This window comes from Pygocentrus nattereri, chromosome 15, assembly GCF_015220715.1.
Source record: "Pygocentrus nattereri isolate fPygNat1 chromosome 15, fPygNat1.pri, whole genome shotgun sequence".
NCBI lineage: Eukaryota > Metazoa > Chordata > Actinopteri > Characiformes > Serrasalmidae > Pygocentrus > Pygocentrus nattereri.
Genome location: NC_051225.1, coordinates 13,450,353 through 13,467,988, shown reverse-complemented (window position 1 = coordinate 13,467,988; position 17,636 = coordinate 13,450,353). Strand labels below are relative to the sequence as shown.

Below are 17,636 nucleotides of genomic sequence, written 5' to 3'. Positions count from 1 at the left end.
AAACTTTATTGTTTTTTGCAAATATTCACTCATTTTGAACTTTATGCCTGCAACACATTCCAAAGAAGTTGGCACAGGGGCAACAAAAGACATCTACAGTCCATAATATCATCAAAAGATTCAGAGAATCGGGAGAAATCTCTGCAAGTAAGCAGCAAGGCAGAAAACCAACACTGAATGCCCATGACCTTCGATCCCTCAGGCAGCACTGCATTAAAAACCGACATCATTCTGTAACGGATATTATCACCTGGGCTCAGGAACACTTCAGAAAACCATTGTCAGTGAACACAGTTTGTCGCTCCATCTACAAGTGCAATTTAAAACTCTGCCATGCAAAGCGAAAGCCAGATATCAACAACACCCAGAAACACCACCGGCATCTCTGGGCCCGAGCTCGTCTGAGATGGACTGATGCAAAATGGAAAAGTGTCCTGTGGTCTGACGAGTCCATATTGCAAATTGTTTTTGGAAATCATGGATGTTGTGTCCTCCGTACCAAAAGAGGAAAAGGACTGTCCGGATTGTTATCAGCGCAAAGTTCAAAAGCCAGCATCTCTGATGGTATGGGGGTGTGTTAGTGCCCATGGCATGGGTAACTTACACATCTGTGAAGGCACCATTAATGCTGAAAGGTACATACAGGTTTTGGAGCAACATATGCTGCCATCCAAGCAACGTCTTTTTCAGGGATGTCCCTGCTTATTTCAGCAAGACAATGCCAAGCCACATTCTGCATGTATTACAACAGCATTGCTTCATAGTAAAAGAGTGTGGGTACTAGATTGGCCTACCTGCAGTCCAGACCTGTCTCCCATTGAAAATGTGTGGCGCATTATGAAGCGCAAAATACGACAACGGAGGCCCCGGACTGTTGAGCAACTGAAGTTGTACATCAAGCAAGAATGGGAAAGAATTTCACCTTCAAAGCTTCAACAATTAGTGTCCTCAGTTCCCAAATGCTTATTGAGTGTTGTTAAAAGGAAAGGTGATGTAACACAGTGGTAAACATGCCCCTGTCCCAACTTCTTTGGAACATGTTGCAGGCATCAAATTCAAAATGAGTAAATATTTGCAAAAAACAATAAAGTTTATCTGTTTGAACATAAAATATCTTGTCTTTGTAGTGTATTCAATTGAACATAGGTTGAAAAAGGTTGATTTGCAAATCATCATATTCTGTTTTTATTTATGTTTTACACAACGTCCCAACTTCATTGGAATTGGGGTTGTAAGATCTTTCCACATTAAACACCATCCACATCAATGGAGACTTTTACAAAAAAAAATTACACAATTTTCCATTTACATAAGATGTAAGTGATCAGTAAAGACACATGTGTTGTCCAAATTCTGCTTATTTAGTTTAGCGCTGGCGCTACAAGGCTAATATTCCTAGTAGAACTACACACTTAGCATTCTTACTAGAAATAAATAGACAACACGTATCTATAAACACAAAAATGAATAAAAAAAAAAGTTTGGACACTGCAAAATGTAAATAAAAAACAAAATTCAATGATGTGCAAATTTTTAAAACCCTATATGTCATTGAAAATAGTACAAAGACAACAAATTAAATGTTGAAACTGAGAAATTTTATTGTTTTTGAAAAATATTTGCCCATTTTGAATTTGATGCCAACAACATATTCTAAAAAAGTTGGGACAGGGGCATGTTTACCACTGTGTTTCATCACCTCTTCTTTTAACAACACTCTGTAAGCATTTGGGAACTGAGGGGACACTGCTGATGGATTTGATTAATTTCAACTGCTCAACAGTTCAGGGTCTCCTTTGTTGTATATCCACAAAATGACCACTCATAACCTGCCAAACTGCATCCAGGTCTTCATTAAGGTTGTGGCTTTTGGGAATGAAGGAATTAGTGATCTGGTTTCAAGTCCAATATGTCTCGCTGCTAACTTAAAATAATGAAATATAGAAACAACAAAAATAAGGAATGTAACCCGTGGCGTTCATACACCTGCATGACACGAATGGCAGTCAGATTTCTACACAACCCTATTGTCTAAACAGGCTTCCTTAAACTAGACAGTGAAGTGTTGTTGATGTTTATAGCTTACAGTAAATCACACTGTGTCCTAAATAACAGTGAAAGTCTATGCAACCTTAATGAAGACCTAGATGTTGTTCGAGAGCAGTTTTAGGGATGCATTTACAGAAAAGACTTGGGCAATTATTGACTGTCTTTATTAGCTTCATAGTTCCAGCTCTAAAATAAAGAAACAAGATCTGGACACAAAACACATATTGGCCGATCAACTACATGTGGTGTTAGTGGAAAATTGCCTAAATTAGATTTTTTGGTCAAACTATTTCTTTAAGGACTGACTAAAGGAGCTTACAAGACTAAACAGTGCACATGTAGCACTTGCAGAAGAAAATTAACCAATTCAGGAATACCTGCCACGTCACACATTTCTCTATTTCACTAAAAATGTTTACAGCCTTATTAACAGGTTAATGACTTCTGCAAAGCTAGAACAATATTAAACCACCACTCATCTCAATGCTGGGTGAGAAAGCACAAGAAAATATTTGAATTCATTTCAAATTATAAACAGGTTCTTACCTAAACATGTCACCAGATACTAGTCATAACTTGACTGTGATGCAATCATGCTTCAGGTAACATGACTGTATAGGCTGTGTTTGCATGCCTGCGGCACAAACCTATTTCTTTCAATACAGTGGGAATACGTTTGCATGGATTTTCAAAAGACATTAAAAAACAAGGAGGCAAAATTTCATTTCTTGAGTGTGAGAAATCAAATGAAGCAGACACATTTCTTTCACTTTAAGTCAGAAAAGGACTGCAGACTATATCTAACATCTAATTCACATTGTTTGAGTTTCCTGTTTGATTACACAATGGAAACCTTAAAAGCGTCAAAGTATCGACAGAAATAAGAACCCCTTTGTCTCAGAACCTTTTACTCATTTACCTCAGTATGATATTTAAAGCAAGGATGTGGTTTGGAAAATTGGGTCAAAAGTACTTGTAAATCTGTTGTGACACAAGCCAGTTCATCACATTTAATGTTTCGGGGGTGACGGAACACTGAAAACAAGACTTTTTTCCCTCTTTGGTTTTATCTTACCACAGATGCTTAAGATTAGATTAAGAGACCCTTATTAGTCCCACAATGGGGAAATTTCACTTCCCCATCCTTGCAGTGAAACACCACATACACACTAGAGAAGACACACACTAGGAGGCAGTGAGCGCACTTGCCCGGAGCAGTGGGCAGCCCTATCCGCAGCGCCCAGGGAGCAGTTGGGGGTTAGGAGTCTTGCTCAAGGGCACCTCAGTCATGTACTGTTGTCTCAGGGAATCGAACCGGCGACCTTGCGGTTGCAAGGCCAGTTCCCTAACCTCCAGCCTGCAGCGACTCATATGGAAATCTTTTTTTAATGTAAATATCTGCCAATGCCACTACTTAAACATACTTTTGAAAACGGGATTAAATCCACCTACATAAGAATTACAGAGTAATGCAACACATATTTCTACAGGATGACAAATAGGCCTGGGCGATAGGTCATTGAAATCAGATATCATCGATGATTGACAAGTAACCCGATGACGATGCTTAGGAAAGAGAACTGACATAGAACTACAGAGAGCTAAATTACCTTTAAACTGTATATTTAAAATAATTAAACAATATGAACACAGAGGTGGGCAACTGGCAATATTTTACCATTTTAACGAATTTTGTTATTGAGATTGACAATATATTTGTCTGAGCATATTGTGAACATTGTTCATTCTTGAGGAAAACTGAGCAGTTTTGTTCAATTGAGAACATCAATAGTCATGTTCAGCTGGATTTAATGCAGTTCATATGTAATGTTAAATAAAAATCCTTGTGCCCTACTAGCGCATTGTGTCTGTGTCAAAATATTGTGATACATACCAGATATTGTAAAAACAGGTATTGTGAAAATCTGCAGCATTTTATTATTTATTGTTACTTTTGTTTTTGGGAGTTAACTGGGACCTTGAGTACAATATTTCGTTCCACCTCATGTACCATGTGTGATGCGAATGACAAAGCCTTATCTTATCTTTTTATAGAGCTTAAGTGGTCCATTCATTCACATGAGCTATATTATTAAAATTTAAGAAAACTTAACACGTTTCCTTATTTTTTCCATAAAGCATGTGAGCATGGCATTAAAACAGTTTGACTTTTCAGCAAGGAGCACAATTAGTGCACAAGATGCCATGAACGTACACCAGAAGGAGCTCACTAATGCATGTTTTACGGTAACTATTATTAAAACAACAGGTGAAGTAGTTTTCAAAAGATATTGGGCTGCTCAGTATTATGTTTTTTTTTTTTTATTAAATCAGGTGGGACAAAACACATAAAAACAAAACACAGAGCAGTGTTTAGACTAAGCGTAAGCTGCAATGGATCGTGTATAGGCCTATTGGTGAAGGAAGGGCGATATAACTGATCATTTTAACTCGACAATACCATAAAAGTTATTTGTAGATAGTTTATTAGTTTATTTTTAATGTCAAATGCAGTAAAATAAATAAAATGCAGACATTTTGCCACAGTAACCCAGTGTCACATAAATGTTCTGCTCCTCCAGAGTACAACAAATACAAATATTTGTTTGAAATATCAAATCTGAACATGTCAGTTCATTGGCAATTATATTTTTCTATTCCAATATCACTGTGCAAACTTAAAGGAATATTGGAAATATCAGTACCATACTGTACTGCCATCCCTTATCCTGGACAATGTATTTTCAGAGCAACGCATATCCCAATCACACACATGCCAAACAAAGTTTCACTAAAAATAAACACACAGGCCTCATCTCCAGGGCATTTTGCCATCCTTCTGGGAATTCACAACCATATGCTTAGCTACTCCTCTCCAGCGCTGTTTCCACTGTCTGTCACATGACACTCGTTAGCAGGCCGCTCTCAGAGATCCGCACACCGAGTCACCAGTGAAAACAATAATGAGTTCAGCCGTCAAAAAAAGCGGGGACAGTATGATAAAGCCTGAATAGAAGCAGGATGAAGATAATTAACAACAGCCTTTCAGGTCTCCTCAGGGTGAGCCTACTTAGACTTAAAGCATGCCTGTGAAAGAGAGAGTTTTTGGACAGACACTCTCTTTCACTGCCTGTGTTTGTCCCCACATACTCTCCAAAAGTAGATTTTCGGTGCTTTTGCAACTTTCGCTGGATTACGATTATGTAAATGCGTAGACACAACAATTTCTCACCTCTGCTCAGTGGATGGCTTTTGTGTGATGATGAAAACATAATTAAGTCCTTTCTCTAATACGCAACCTCATATTAGTTCCAATCTCAAGGCTGGAGACACATATAAATGAAGGCAGATTGCAGGAATTAACAGTTATACAACACAAAAATAAGGCTCAAGGACCAGTACATGTTTTTCGCACTCAAACAGAGACCATGCTGGAGATGGCAGTAACATGCAGTTCTAAAACAACCGTCTAAAAAAGTATCATTACATTATCAAATGCATATTTTCAACTGTATGTATTGATGTAGTGGCGGCAGTCTCAAATCTTTTTTAGGCCAATGGGTGAATTCAGTTTTATTTAATTATCAGTCATATAAAGCTGCTTATTTCACAGATTACAAACCTAAGGTTTTTCATTCCTAGACAAATACTTCTGCATCAAGATCTGATTTCCCTTTGACTAAAGAACTACTCTTCTTAAGCATATTGTATCATATTGCAGCACCTGTAACATGATAAATTTTTAAGGGCTTGCCAAGGCCTCGTCCTGGTTGAGCAGGAAAGTTTTAGAAATCCTAGGCTGCATTCAAACAGAAGGCAACTTAATGAAAAGTGACCTGAAGGTTTTGAACTGACTGCCATTTTCAAAACACCTGTTCAAATATAATCTACATAAATCTAGATCATTGCTTATAACAACCTGATCATCAGAAACGTCCCATTTTGCCATTGACCCCGTCATATTTTCAATGTCAAGGACTCATGAAGAGGAAAGCAAAAAGCTGATTTATTTACAACCCATTTCCAAAACAGTTGGGACGCTGTGCAGAATGTAAACAAAATAGGATGCAATGATGTGCAAAGCACGTAAACCATATTCTTAAAGGAAAATACTACAAAGACAACATATCAAACGTTAAAACTGGGGAAATGTATTGTTTTTTATAAAATATATGCACATTTTAAATGCGATGCTAACAACACATTCCAAAAAAGTCGGGACAGGGACGTGTTTACCACTGTGCTTCATCACCTCCAGGAGACAGATTGCTGTAGTTTTGAAAGTAAAATGTTTTTCGTAATTGTTTGATAAAGGACTTCAGCTGCACATCAGTTCAGGGTCTCCTTTGTCGTGTTTTTAATTTCATAATGTGCCAAATGTTCTCAGTGGGGATGGGTCTAGACTGCAGGCAGGTCAGTTTAGCACCCAGACTCTTAATACGAAGCAATGCTGTTGCAATACATGCAGAATGTGGTTTGACACTGTCTTGCTGTCTTGCTTGAAGCCAGGTCTTCCCTGAAAAAGACATTGTCTGGATGACCGCTGTACACTAATAACAAGCTAAGTGGTCTTTAGCCCAGAGAACACAGTGCCAATATTTTCCAAAAAGAATTTCAAATGTTGATTTGTCAGACCACAGAACACTTTTCCACTTCACCTCAGTCTGTTTAAATGAGCTCAGGCCCAGAGAAGGTGGCAGCATTTCTAGATCCTGTTTATATTTGGTTGCTTCTTTATATTTTAGAGTTTTAACTTGCATTTGTGGAGCATCTAACTGTTTTCACAGACAGTGGTTTTCAGAAGTGTCTCTGAGCCCATGCAGTGATTTCCTCCACAGAATCATGTCTGTTTTCAATACAGTGCCACCTGAGGACCCAAAGATCACGGTCAGCGAAAACTGGTTTTTGGCCTGGTCCCTTACAAATGGAGATTTCTCCAGATTCTCTGAATCTTTTAATGTTATTATGTACCATAGATGATGAAAAGCAAAAGTTCTTTGTTCATGCAGACTTTCACAGAGCGGTGAACCCCTCCTCATCTTTACTACCTAAAGATACTTTAGATACACAAAGCACTCCTTGTAAGTCGCTCTGGATAAGAGCATCTGCTAAATACTGTAAATGTAAATGTACTTCTGAAAGACTCTTTTTATACCCAATTATGTTACTGACCTGTTGCCCCATAACCACTAGGTTCAGCATTACACAACTTCACAAGCCTTTTGTTGCCCCAGGTCCCAAGCTTCCTGGAATGTGTTGTTGGCATCAAATTCAAAATGGGCATATATTTTTCAAAAACAATAACTTTTTTTCAGTTTCAACATTTGATTTGTTGTCTTTGTACTATTTCCATTTAAATATAGGGTTTAAAGCATTTGCACCTAATTACAAATTTTTTTTCATTTGCATTTTGCGCAGCATCCCAACTTTTTTGGAAATAGGGTTGTATTTTTATCACAATTTGAATGTAGTCCAAAGCACAAATAAAATATAAACGATGACTAAGGGGCAAACTGAAGCATCCTGGGTAGAAACCAAAGTTACAAGTTACAACAAGTATTCAACAATATACAATACTTTTCAGACATGAAGTATTAAAAAAATGGTAAAAGTCATTCAAATAACAACCTGCTCACACGCAGCTACCAGCTCTGCACACGAAACTCAGTGGTGATTGTGATTTGGCACAGCTTGCGGGAGAAGACAGTTCTGATCTTAACTCAAGGCGCAAATTGGTTTCCTACTGCTTGAGACAACCAGCTAGCTAACATGTTCTCAGTTGTACATATTATTATTACGGATAAATGAGCATGTTACAATGTACTTACGGTAACTGTAATCATCTTAACACCAAGAACATTATTATTATTATTATTATTATTATTATTAATAATAATAATAATAATAATAATGATGATGATAACAATTTGAATAAAACCTTTTTACTGCTCAGTTATTAAAGTGAAACATCTTCATTTTTTTCTTATTCCCATACAATATTCCAATATGGGAGATAATATTCAAGGAATAAGGAAAATTTAAGATGCAGCCCTACATTACAATAAACGACTCACTTATTTGAAAAACACTGCTATTCTCTAAACAGACTGCTGTGTAGACAGCTGTGGCTTTGGTTCTCCATAATTTCCCCCTTTCGAGTCCCTCCAAACTCCTTAATTTATGTTTACAGTGCTCTGTGGTGTAAACAACTTTTAAACTGATATTATCAGTTTGAAATTAAGGCTTAAGGTAAAGTAATGATGCCATTAACATCTCCGCTTGGTGCTGTATGTGAGTTTTACTCATATTTTGATATGAGCAAAAGAACGAGAGGCTTGTTAACCCCAGTAAGGGGTTCGTTCTGGCCCCCTGCACAAACTTCCAAAATACTGCAGCCTGACATTTATACTGTGCAAAAGCATGCAGGTGAAACAGAGCAAGCGTTTGTTTGTTCATTACTTGGGGCAGCGTTCGAGCTCTCCTTCAGGTAAGACACGGCAAACTCAGCATAAAGGCATATTCACACACCACTCCACTACAAGCCAGAGGGAACACAGCCGCTCCCTCAACCCGTCACACCCTCATACTGACTACCCCACTCATTTAAAAGAATATCTGCAGAGCTGGAATGTAACTGAATATGGGGATCATTAAACCTAATATCGGGCTTAGTGTAGCCACGCCAATAATAACGTCTACAATAGCAGTGACAGCAGCCAGCCGGCAGACCTTCACCTAAGATTACCAACAAGATTATTTCTTATGTAATCTGGGAACTGTTGGGCTACGTCAAAGCACTGACCCAAGATCCTACTCCACATTAAAACTATTAGAAGGCAGTGAACAACCAATATGTTGGTTAGCTGAGCTAGTCAATACTAAGGTTTCACAGAGTTATCTGTATTGGCTGAAATCCCCCAAATAAAGCACTAATAATGCTTAAAGACTGAATCTTTTAAAGTATAACAAACATATACCTGCAACATAAGGAACGCTGTCAATTTCTGAGGACCTTCATGGTTTTAAACCACTCTTTAAAGTTTGCACCAGCCACTAAGAATGGATTGGCACTGCAATATTTGTACAGGGTGACTCAAAAAAGGGTTAACCTGATTTCAAAGCGGCATATTTTTACAACCGTGATGGGCCTACGAACCAATCACATTCCAATTGAAAGAGGGGATGGACTAGAAGATGGCTCCCTTCAGTCTGCGAGGAGATGAGACCCCTAAGCAGAAAGCGTTCTGCTCTTCAATAAGAGTGAATCCGTCATAACTGTGCAGTGTCATTTTCATTGGCAGTGAACCTCCAACATCTCAGAGCGTTCGTCACTGGTTCCACAGCACTGGATGATCTGTAAAATCACACTGAAAGAGCCACAGTGAAAAGCCGACATGCTCAATCCAGTATGGGATGAATTTGACTATGGCATTGATGTTGTTGGTACAGCTGGAGGAAGTTCATACCGGGCACATACATACATACATACATACATACGTGTGTGTGTGTAAAAAATGTATATAATAAACCTTATGCTCATTTAAACCATTTACAGTTCACTGCATTGTTCTGTAATGAGATTTACAAGTGGATAAAATAATTTTCAAATCAGATTAATCTTTTTCAACCACTCTGTATTATTTAATCATTTATTTAAGACAATCTTCTGATATAATTTGTTACCGGAATTTTCAACTTCTTAAAAACAGTGTCAGTGGCAAAAGGTCCCTTCCTACAAGAAGCCCTGAGTTAAGACATAGTTAAGACTAACTGAACTGAAGGCAGCAAACTGCTGAGACTAATACATAAACTGGATTAAGTCTTCATAAACCAGGTGAAGAACATGTACTACACAGGAAATTGAAAATGCACCAAAGGAAATATCTGGCCTTAGAGGAAAGCAGTGAATCCTGCATGACTAACTTTACTCCTGACATAACGGCAAAATCAAGAAAGAGAAACATGTCAGGGGTTCTGTATTGTTGTCTTTGACATGGAGATCTGACACGGAATTCCGGTTAACATAACAAGTGAATGAAACAGCTTTCAGTGGCAAACTTCGGATCAGATTAATCAGCCTGAACTTACACCTTAATTAACAAAGTTTGGTTTCAAATATGACCAGCAATTCTGGACTCTTTTTGAGTTTAAATGCACCCACTGTAACTCTGTGTTGGAATTTTATGATGTATAACGTGAGACAATTAAGTGAAAGTTGGTTCTTACTTTCATTGTAGAGCTTTACCTAACTTCATTAAAATAGGCCCTTTTTTGCTCATGAATGTAAAATGCTAGTCTTCCCATGAAAGAGCAAAAAAATTGATGCATACAATTAACTTTGGCCAACAGAAAGCACCAGGAATGTTGGAATGAGCTCTTGTGTTTATTGTGTTCACTTTTCCTCACAGTGTGAGCTTCAGTGTGAAAAAAGGCTAATAAAAACCGGCCTTTGGCCAGTTCGGCTATAAAGGAAATCAGAACCGTCCACAACAATTTCCAGTGCCTCTCTAATGTAATGTGGTGGAAACTACTACATGGGCTTCTTATGTAGTTAAACAGGTCGAAGTGCTTTTTCAATTAATTATAAATGGATACACAACTCATAACTACAGGGTGAGTCAAAAGTCACAGGACACCGATTTTTTTACTTTATTTTTGATGCTGTCACAAGACTCCACCATGCGGTGCTGAAGGTGGTGTTTGTTGCGAATTTTCTCCGCATACATAATCTGTTTGAGATGACCCCAGAGATAAAAGTCGATAATAAAATAATAAAACGAAAAAAAAATTAAATAAAACGGTGTCCTGTGACTCACCCTGTACATTATTTAAGTCACTTTCATGCCAGCTAGAAAATAAGCACACTTGAAGGATGCAAATAACACACAGTGAGAGCTAACCAGGCTAAAGTACAGCCTCCACACGAGCTAACGCAGCATTACAACTAAGCCTCCCAGAGATTAGAGTGGAGTCCATGTCCCCCTCCATGTAAATCCAGTTCATTTTTTGGAATTTTCTGTGCACGGAATCACCAAAAACATACTACAGATGCCATGTAAATGAAATGTACATGTTATCATTCTATTATCAGCTCTAAAACTTTGTGGTCGAAAACAAACATGCCATGTTTGACACAGTCTCCTTTCAGCAGCCATATTTATCTGGCTGTGTTTAGGTTGGAAAGCTCATCTGATCCAGACTGCACTGAATTAAATGAGCTTGCATTGATTTACACAGAGTTTCAGCAACTGTTACAACTAGCCTCTTTCTTCTGTCAGAATGAGTCCGCTTAAGAGGTACATTATAATACTTACACACATGCAGCTGTAGGCGACAGAAACATAGCCTATATTTCTATTTGTAGTGGAGATGTATGGGTTGCTTGTATTAAAAAAGTATTAATCTTGCTCAAATACTTTTACAATTATTTAGCACAAAACAAAAAACAAAACAAAAACAAAATGCATGAAGTTGAGGGGCGAGAGGTTGTACAGCGAGTTTTCACAAAGTCAGTTAGATGATAAATGTGTGTACATACAAACCAGAAGACATTGATATCATAATAAAACGAGGTCACAAAACTTAACCCTTCCTCTTTGTGATTTCAAAGCCTGAGTGGGCTATTCTCCAACAGTGTGGTTACACATTACCTTTACACAAGACGTTTTTTTTTTTCTTTTAATCTGTGCAGTCACCCACTCCATTTCTGCCTTAGAGTCAACAGTAGAGTTTTGCAAATAGCAAATGAACCCAGGTCACTGGAACAACACTGCAAACGAGCATGTGGTGGGGTCTGAACAGGCCCAAGTTAGCCAGAAACATTATTTAGTGCAGCCCAACGTCTTCGGCATAAAGGGATTTGGAAAAGCCTTCTGTTTATCTAGTTCTCTCCCTCTCTTCCTCTCTCTCTCACTCTGATGACAGAAATGTTAAGGGGCTCTTACTCACTCCCGCCTCCCATGACTGAGACCAGGCCTCCAAGTTTCGCTCAATACACTTAAAATGGGTTCTTTAAGTAGTTTTTAGTAATTCGACTTAGAACCATGAGTTCTGTACAGCACTGTTTTATGCGTGCATGGTTCTTTGCGAGGTGAAATTGCATCACAACAATGGTAAAACCCCTTTTTGGTGCTGTATACAACACATACAGAACCATGTAGAACACAATTTTCCATTAAAGTGGAAAACCACTCAATTTAATCATGAAACGGTTCTTTATAGAACTCACAGTTCTAACAGAACCTTCCCTTTACTAAAGAACTTGAAGACCCATCTTTTTAAACGGTGAAGGGTTTTTTTAAAAATGTGGACAAGGGTTCTAAGGGTTGCTCTACACTCTTAAAAATGGGTTAAGGGTTTTTCAGTAGTTCGACTTAGAACCATGAGTTCTGTACAGCAGTGTTTTATGCTTGCATGGTTCTTTGCATGGTGAAATAGTTCTTCAGACTGATGTAGTAACAAAAAGAGCTGCATCACAACAATGGCAGAACCCCTTTTTGGCGCTGTATACAACACACACAGAACCATGTAGAACACAATTTTCCATTAAAGTGGAAAACCACATCATTTAAGCATGAAACGTTTCTTTATAGAACTCACAGTTCTAAAAAGAATCTCCCCTTTACTGAAGAACTACAAGAACCATCTTTTTTAACTGTGGAGGGGGTTCTGTGGCAAAAAGCTGGCTGAGGCTGTTGCGCCTGCCAGGCAAGTCAGCCACGAAGTCCCTTTAAGCTGAACTCTATTAACGTACTCCTCTCATATCTGAGGCTTCCTATTCGCAAGCTTCTGCTTCGAAATCGTCCCGTTCCACCTTAAATGGTGCAGCAGTTCGCTCTGGCGCCTGGGCGGCCAGAATGCGGCGGCGGCTCCGTTTAAGGTGGAACGGGGAAATTCGAACAAGAAGCTGGCGAATAAGAAGGTGTCACGCGTTTAGCACAGCGTACACGTAGCTTTAACTGATATACAACAAGAGAACTAACTACACGGCGAAAATAGGCGGAATAGAAGCGAACCGAGCTTCTGGAGAAGGAGAGCGCCGTGACAGAGTGACGGAGCTGGAGAAAGTAAGCAGAAAGTCGAGTTACCTTTGGAGTAGAGCGAGTTTGGGGAACGGAGGTCGAGATCCGCGCTGAAGAGCGAGCTGAAGTCAGAGGGCATCGCAGTGCCGCTCCGCTCCGAGCCCGAGAGGAAACGCGCACGAGCCTGCCGCCAAAACTGAAGAGAAACGAACGTAAACACGAGCACAGACTTCCTTCACCATTCATACGGCGCTCGTCACACTGTTAGTGCTCCGTGTTCGGTCAGTCGTGCCAACCGAGAAAAACCGTGTGTGTGTGTATTATGTGTGTAGGAGCGTCACTGTGTGTGTGTGTGTGTGTGTTTGTGTATATATGAGCGTTGAGTTGGTCTCGTGCTGCCCCGCCCACTTCACGAAGGCGCGTCACCGTGGACGAGCGGTGGGCGGAGCTACAGTCACATGATTGACGTGGTAAACAAACGAAAACAGGGGTTCTATTCAGCGCTCGCGGCCTCTGCGAAAATGGTGCTGGACTGGAATAGCACGCGCTTTTTGTATATATATATATATATATATATATATATATATATATATATATATATATATATATATATGTAACGTGTACAAAAAGCGCGTCTCTTATGGAATCATCTACAGCTCTGTTCTTCACTCTGGACACATCAAAAAACTACATATTAATTCTCCAATTAAAACATGTGTGGAGTAGTAGTTGTAGCATTATAGCAGAACCATTTCACGTCTCTATTTCATTTTAATGAAAAAGAAAGTGATCCCAAACTTTTGAACGCCGGTAAAATATATATATGAGAGAGAAAGTTGTATAACACTGAATATGAAGTCCAAGATGCACCATATTAAAGTGCTGATCAAATCTTGAGACAGATAACTTATCAGGAAATGCCTGTAAATAGAATAATTACAGCATGTTATTTATCACTGAATAACTTTTTGGTGTTCACTAAAAAAAACTAACATGGCAAGTGATTTAAGCTTAAGATTAAGTGACCCTTATTAGTCCCACAATGGGGAAATTTCACCTCCACATTTAACCCATCCATGCAGTGAAACACCACATACACACTGGTGAACACACACACTGCCCAGAGTGGTGGGCAGCCCTATCCGCAGCACCCAGGAGCAGTTGGGGGTTAGATGCCTTGCTCAAGGGCACTTCAGTCACATACTATTGGCTCAGGGGATCAAACTGGTGACCTTCCGGTCACAAGGTTGGTTCCCTAACCTCCAGCCCACGACTGCCCCCATGTCATATCTTATTTCATATATATAAAAGCATATGCATCCTTTATATATGCTTTTATATATTCCTGGGGGCAGTTGGGGGCTGGAGGTTAGTGAACCAGCCCTGTGACCAGAAGGTCGCAGGTTTGATTCCCTGAGCTGACAGGACTGAAGTGCCCTGGTGCAAGGCACCTAACCCCCAACTGCTCTCTGGGCACTGTGGATAGGGCTGCCCACCACTCCAGGCAGATTTGTGTTCACTAGTGTGCATGTGGTGTTTCAGTGCACAAATGGGTTAAAGAGCAGCGGTGAAATTTCCCCACTGTGGGACTAATAAGGGTCATTTAATCTTAATAACATATTGGTTACATATATATTTTAAGCCTTAAAATGCAAATGCAAACTAAGTAATGCGTAAGAAATCAACTTTAGAGAAGAAGAAAAAACATGAACATATAATGGAAGTCTATGTAAGTTTTATTTATTTATTTATTTAGGACCATTTCTGTTGGTATGTTCATCATGAAATTTTAAGCCAAACCAAAGCCTGAAAATACACGTAAAGTTGAAAATGACAAAGGCTGATATATGATGTTATCACATGACAATATGCTGCTTTTTTGGTAGTGACTCGCATAAGAAAATAAGCAGTAAAACACATGCCTCTCTCTCAGCATGTGTGTGTGTTTCTGTGTGTGACAACAACTTTCCATCATCAGCGATCCTGTGTTTACAAAGGAAGCACATGGTCTGGCAGTATTACAGTTGCCACATTGTTCAGCCAGACGACAGTTAAGTCACTACAACTGTACCAGATTTCATCACTGGCTGCAGGTGGCATTGCATAAGAGTTTGACAGAAAACTCATTGAGACGATTGTTTATAAACATGCCTTGAATGACAGTTTTGTTTTTTGTTGTAGAACGAATTGAGCTTAGATGATATAAAAACGCATTGAAGAGGTGTTTTACTTATGGGGCCACATTCATAACAGTCATAACACATTCATGTCACACTGTATAAATGTGTATAAGAACAAAGTATGAATTTTCTTCAGATCATCTTAATAATGCCATATTTATCAAAAATAATAATAATGATAAAATTCTGCTTTATTGATAGAGCACTTTTCAGATCAGTGGCAGTTCGAAGTGCTTTACAGACAATAAAACTTAACATTGATAGAAGAAACCATGAATATTAATTTAAAAAACCATAAGACAATCAGACATAGAATTTTAATTAAATGCTAATTTTTTTAAATGAAATAAAAAAGTTAAAGACACTGAGTTACATTGTCAAAACATTTCATGTCATTCAGATCGTACAACAAGCAGCGCTCAGCTGAACTAGATTGTGTTTCTCCCAATGGAGGACGAAGTGCACAAACCATGTACTTGAGTTAAAGTAGAGACAACCAAGGTAAAATATTCCTCCAGTAAAAGTCGAAGTTCCTCCCTTTAGACCTCCACTTGAGTAAAAGTACAGAAGTATTTGCTGTCAAATGTACTTAATTATCAAAAGTAAAAGTACTAAAAGATTAATTATGGCTCTGATGTCCTGTTATCATTTTTATAACAAGACTGGCTTCATGAACTCATTGTAGGTGAAAATCCTCCAGTGTCTCTCTTGGTAAAGCAGTCTTTTAATAGAATGTCATTAATTAGTGACGCTAATGTCAAAAACGAATTTACTATAAAATGAAATGGTGTTTGTAGAAATTCAGAAAAAAGACGCGTCAGTCACGACTGCATATGTGGACATATTTCTATATTGTGCTCTATTTACACAAAGTTAGGTTAGTTCATCATTTATGTTGAACAGACTCTCCCGAAATTTTATGCTGCTGTGCTGACATTGAACCGTGTGCTGCACTGGGTCGGTATGACCAGCAGGTCAAAACAAGCTCAAAACAAAGTGACCGCTGTGCCCTGATTGGTGCTCTTGCTTTGCGCTTCTTTCGTTTTGACATGTTACATTTTTATACACACAGAAACCAAAAGGAATGACGGATTTCTCAAAATGTAGTGGAGTGAAAGTAAAAAGTTGCCCAATATACAGGTTTCTATACAGGTTTCTCCAGCTGTGGTGTGCGAAAATATACATAAATATAACATAAAAGGCAACTCCACATAGACATACTAGACAGCGAAGATAGACATAAAACATAGAAATATTGCATATTGTACAGAAAAAAAATATTGCACATTGTTCTCAGTGGTACTGTTTACATCATAAGAAAAGACGGTTCTCTTGGATATCATCCTTGTCTCTTAGCTGGACGTTCAACTCAGACAATTCAGATCCATCAATGATGCTATCAGTGTTCACAGTCTCTTCATGTATTAGTGGTTGGACGGAATATTAAAACAACACTTCAGCAGATGTTTTGTCATAACACTCCGAGCACCTGATAACATCAGCTAAGTCTTTACACTGGATTACATATCTCTAAATGATTGATTCCATTGGTTGTGTAGAATTATTAGCTTTCTATAGTTCAGTGTTTCTTAATCGTGGAGACTCACTGCCCCACACAGTCCCAACTATTAACTGCCTCCACATAGCTGATCCAGCTTATCAACCAATTATCAGCTCCTTCATGAGCTCGATCGGGTGTTTTGAGGCAGAGAATGGCTAAAATTCTAGAATAAGGATCAAGAAACACTTCTGTAGTCAACAGTGTTCTGAGTGGTTATACATAACTGAATCATTATATAGTGTAATAATATTCCTATGAATGCACTGTGTCAGTGCCAGAAACCAAGCAGGTCAGAGCTGTTTGACAACAATGAAAACAATGAAGCTGTTTATTTTATGGTATTGTTGTAAGATGTGATAAGATCGTTTTAGATGCCTTGGAGAATGACTTTGTTCAACTTAGAAATGTCTGTTCAGGATACCTGTTTTGTTTTTTTGCTTGTTTCTTTGTTTGCTTTATGACTTCTCACCCACATACAGTGAGGAGAAATGAGTATTCAGACACTTTTGTTTTTGTTATTTAATATGTTTAAAGTGTATATGTCCACTGGAAAATACACCAATCAAGCCTAACATTATGACCACCAACTTGTTTCTCCGCTCATTGTCAAGTTGATCAGCTCCATTTACTATATAAGTGCACTTTGTAGTTCTACAGTTACAGACTGTAGTCCATCTGTTTCTCTGATACTTTGTCAGCCCCCTTTTACCCTGTTCTTCAGTGGTCAGGACCCCCATGGACCCTCACAGAGCAGGTACTATTTGGGTGGTGGATCATTCTCAGCACTGCAGTGACAATGGTGTGTTAGTGTGTGCTGCGCTGGTC

General features: G+C 38.7%; 1 protein-coding gene across 3 annotated transcripts in view; it reads right to left on the bottom strand.

The window, feature by feature from the left end:
* nfat5b (nuclear factor of activated T cells 5b) overlaps nt 1-13,443 on the bottom strand; it is a 61,533-nt gene extending 48,090 nt beyond the window's left edge. For 2 of the 3 annotated variants that reach the window (XM_017707291.1, XM_017707292.1), the window contains exon 1: nt 13,137-13,441. In XM_017707291.1, the coding sequence (XP_017562780.1) occupies nt 13,137-13,209 (73 nt within the window). In that variant the 5' untranslated portion in view covers nt 13,210-13,441. Of the gene's footprint in view, nt 1-13,136 lie in introns of all 3 variants that reach the window. The other variant, XM_017707299.2, reaches the window with a different exon arrangement.
* Nucleotides 13,444-17,636: the final 4,193 nt, after the last annotated feature.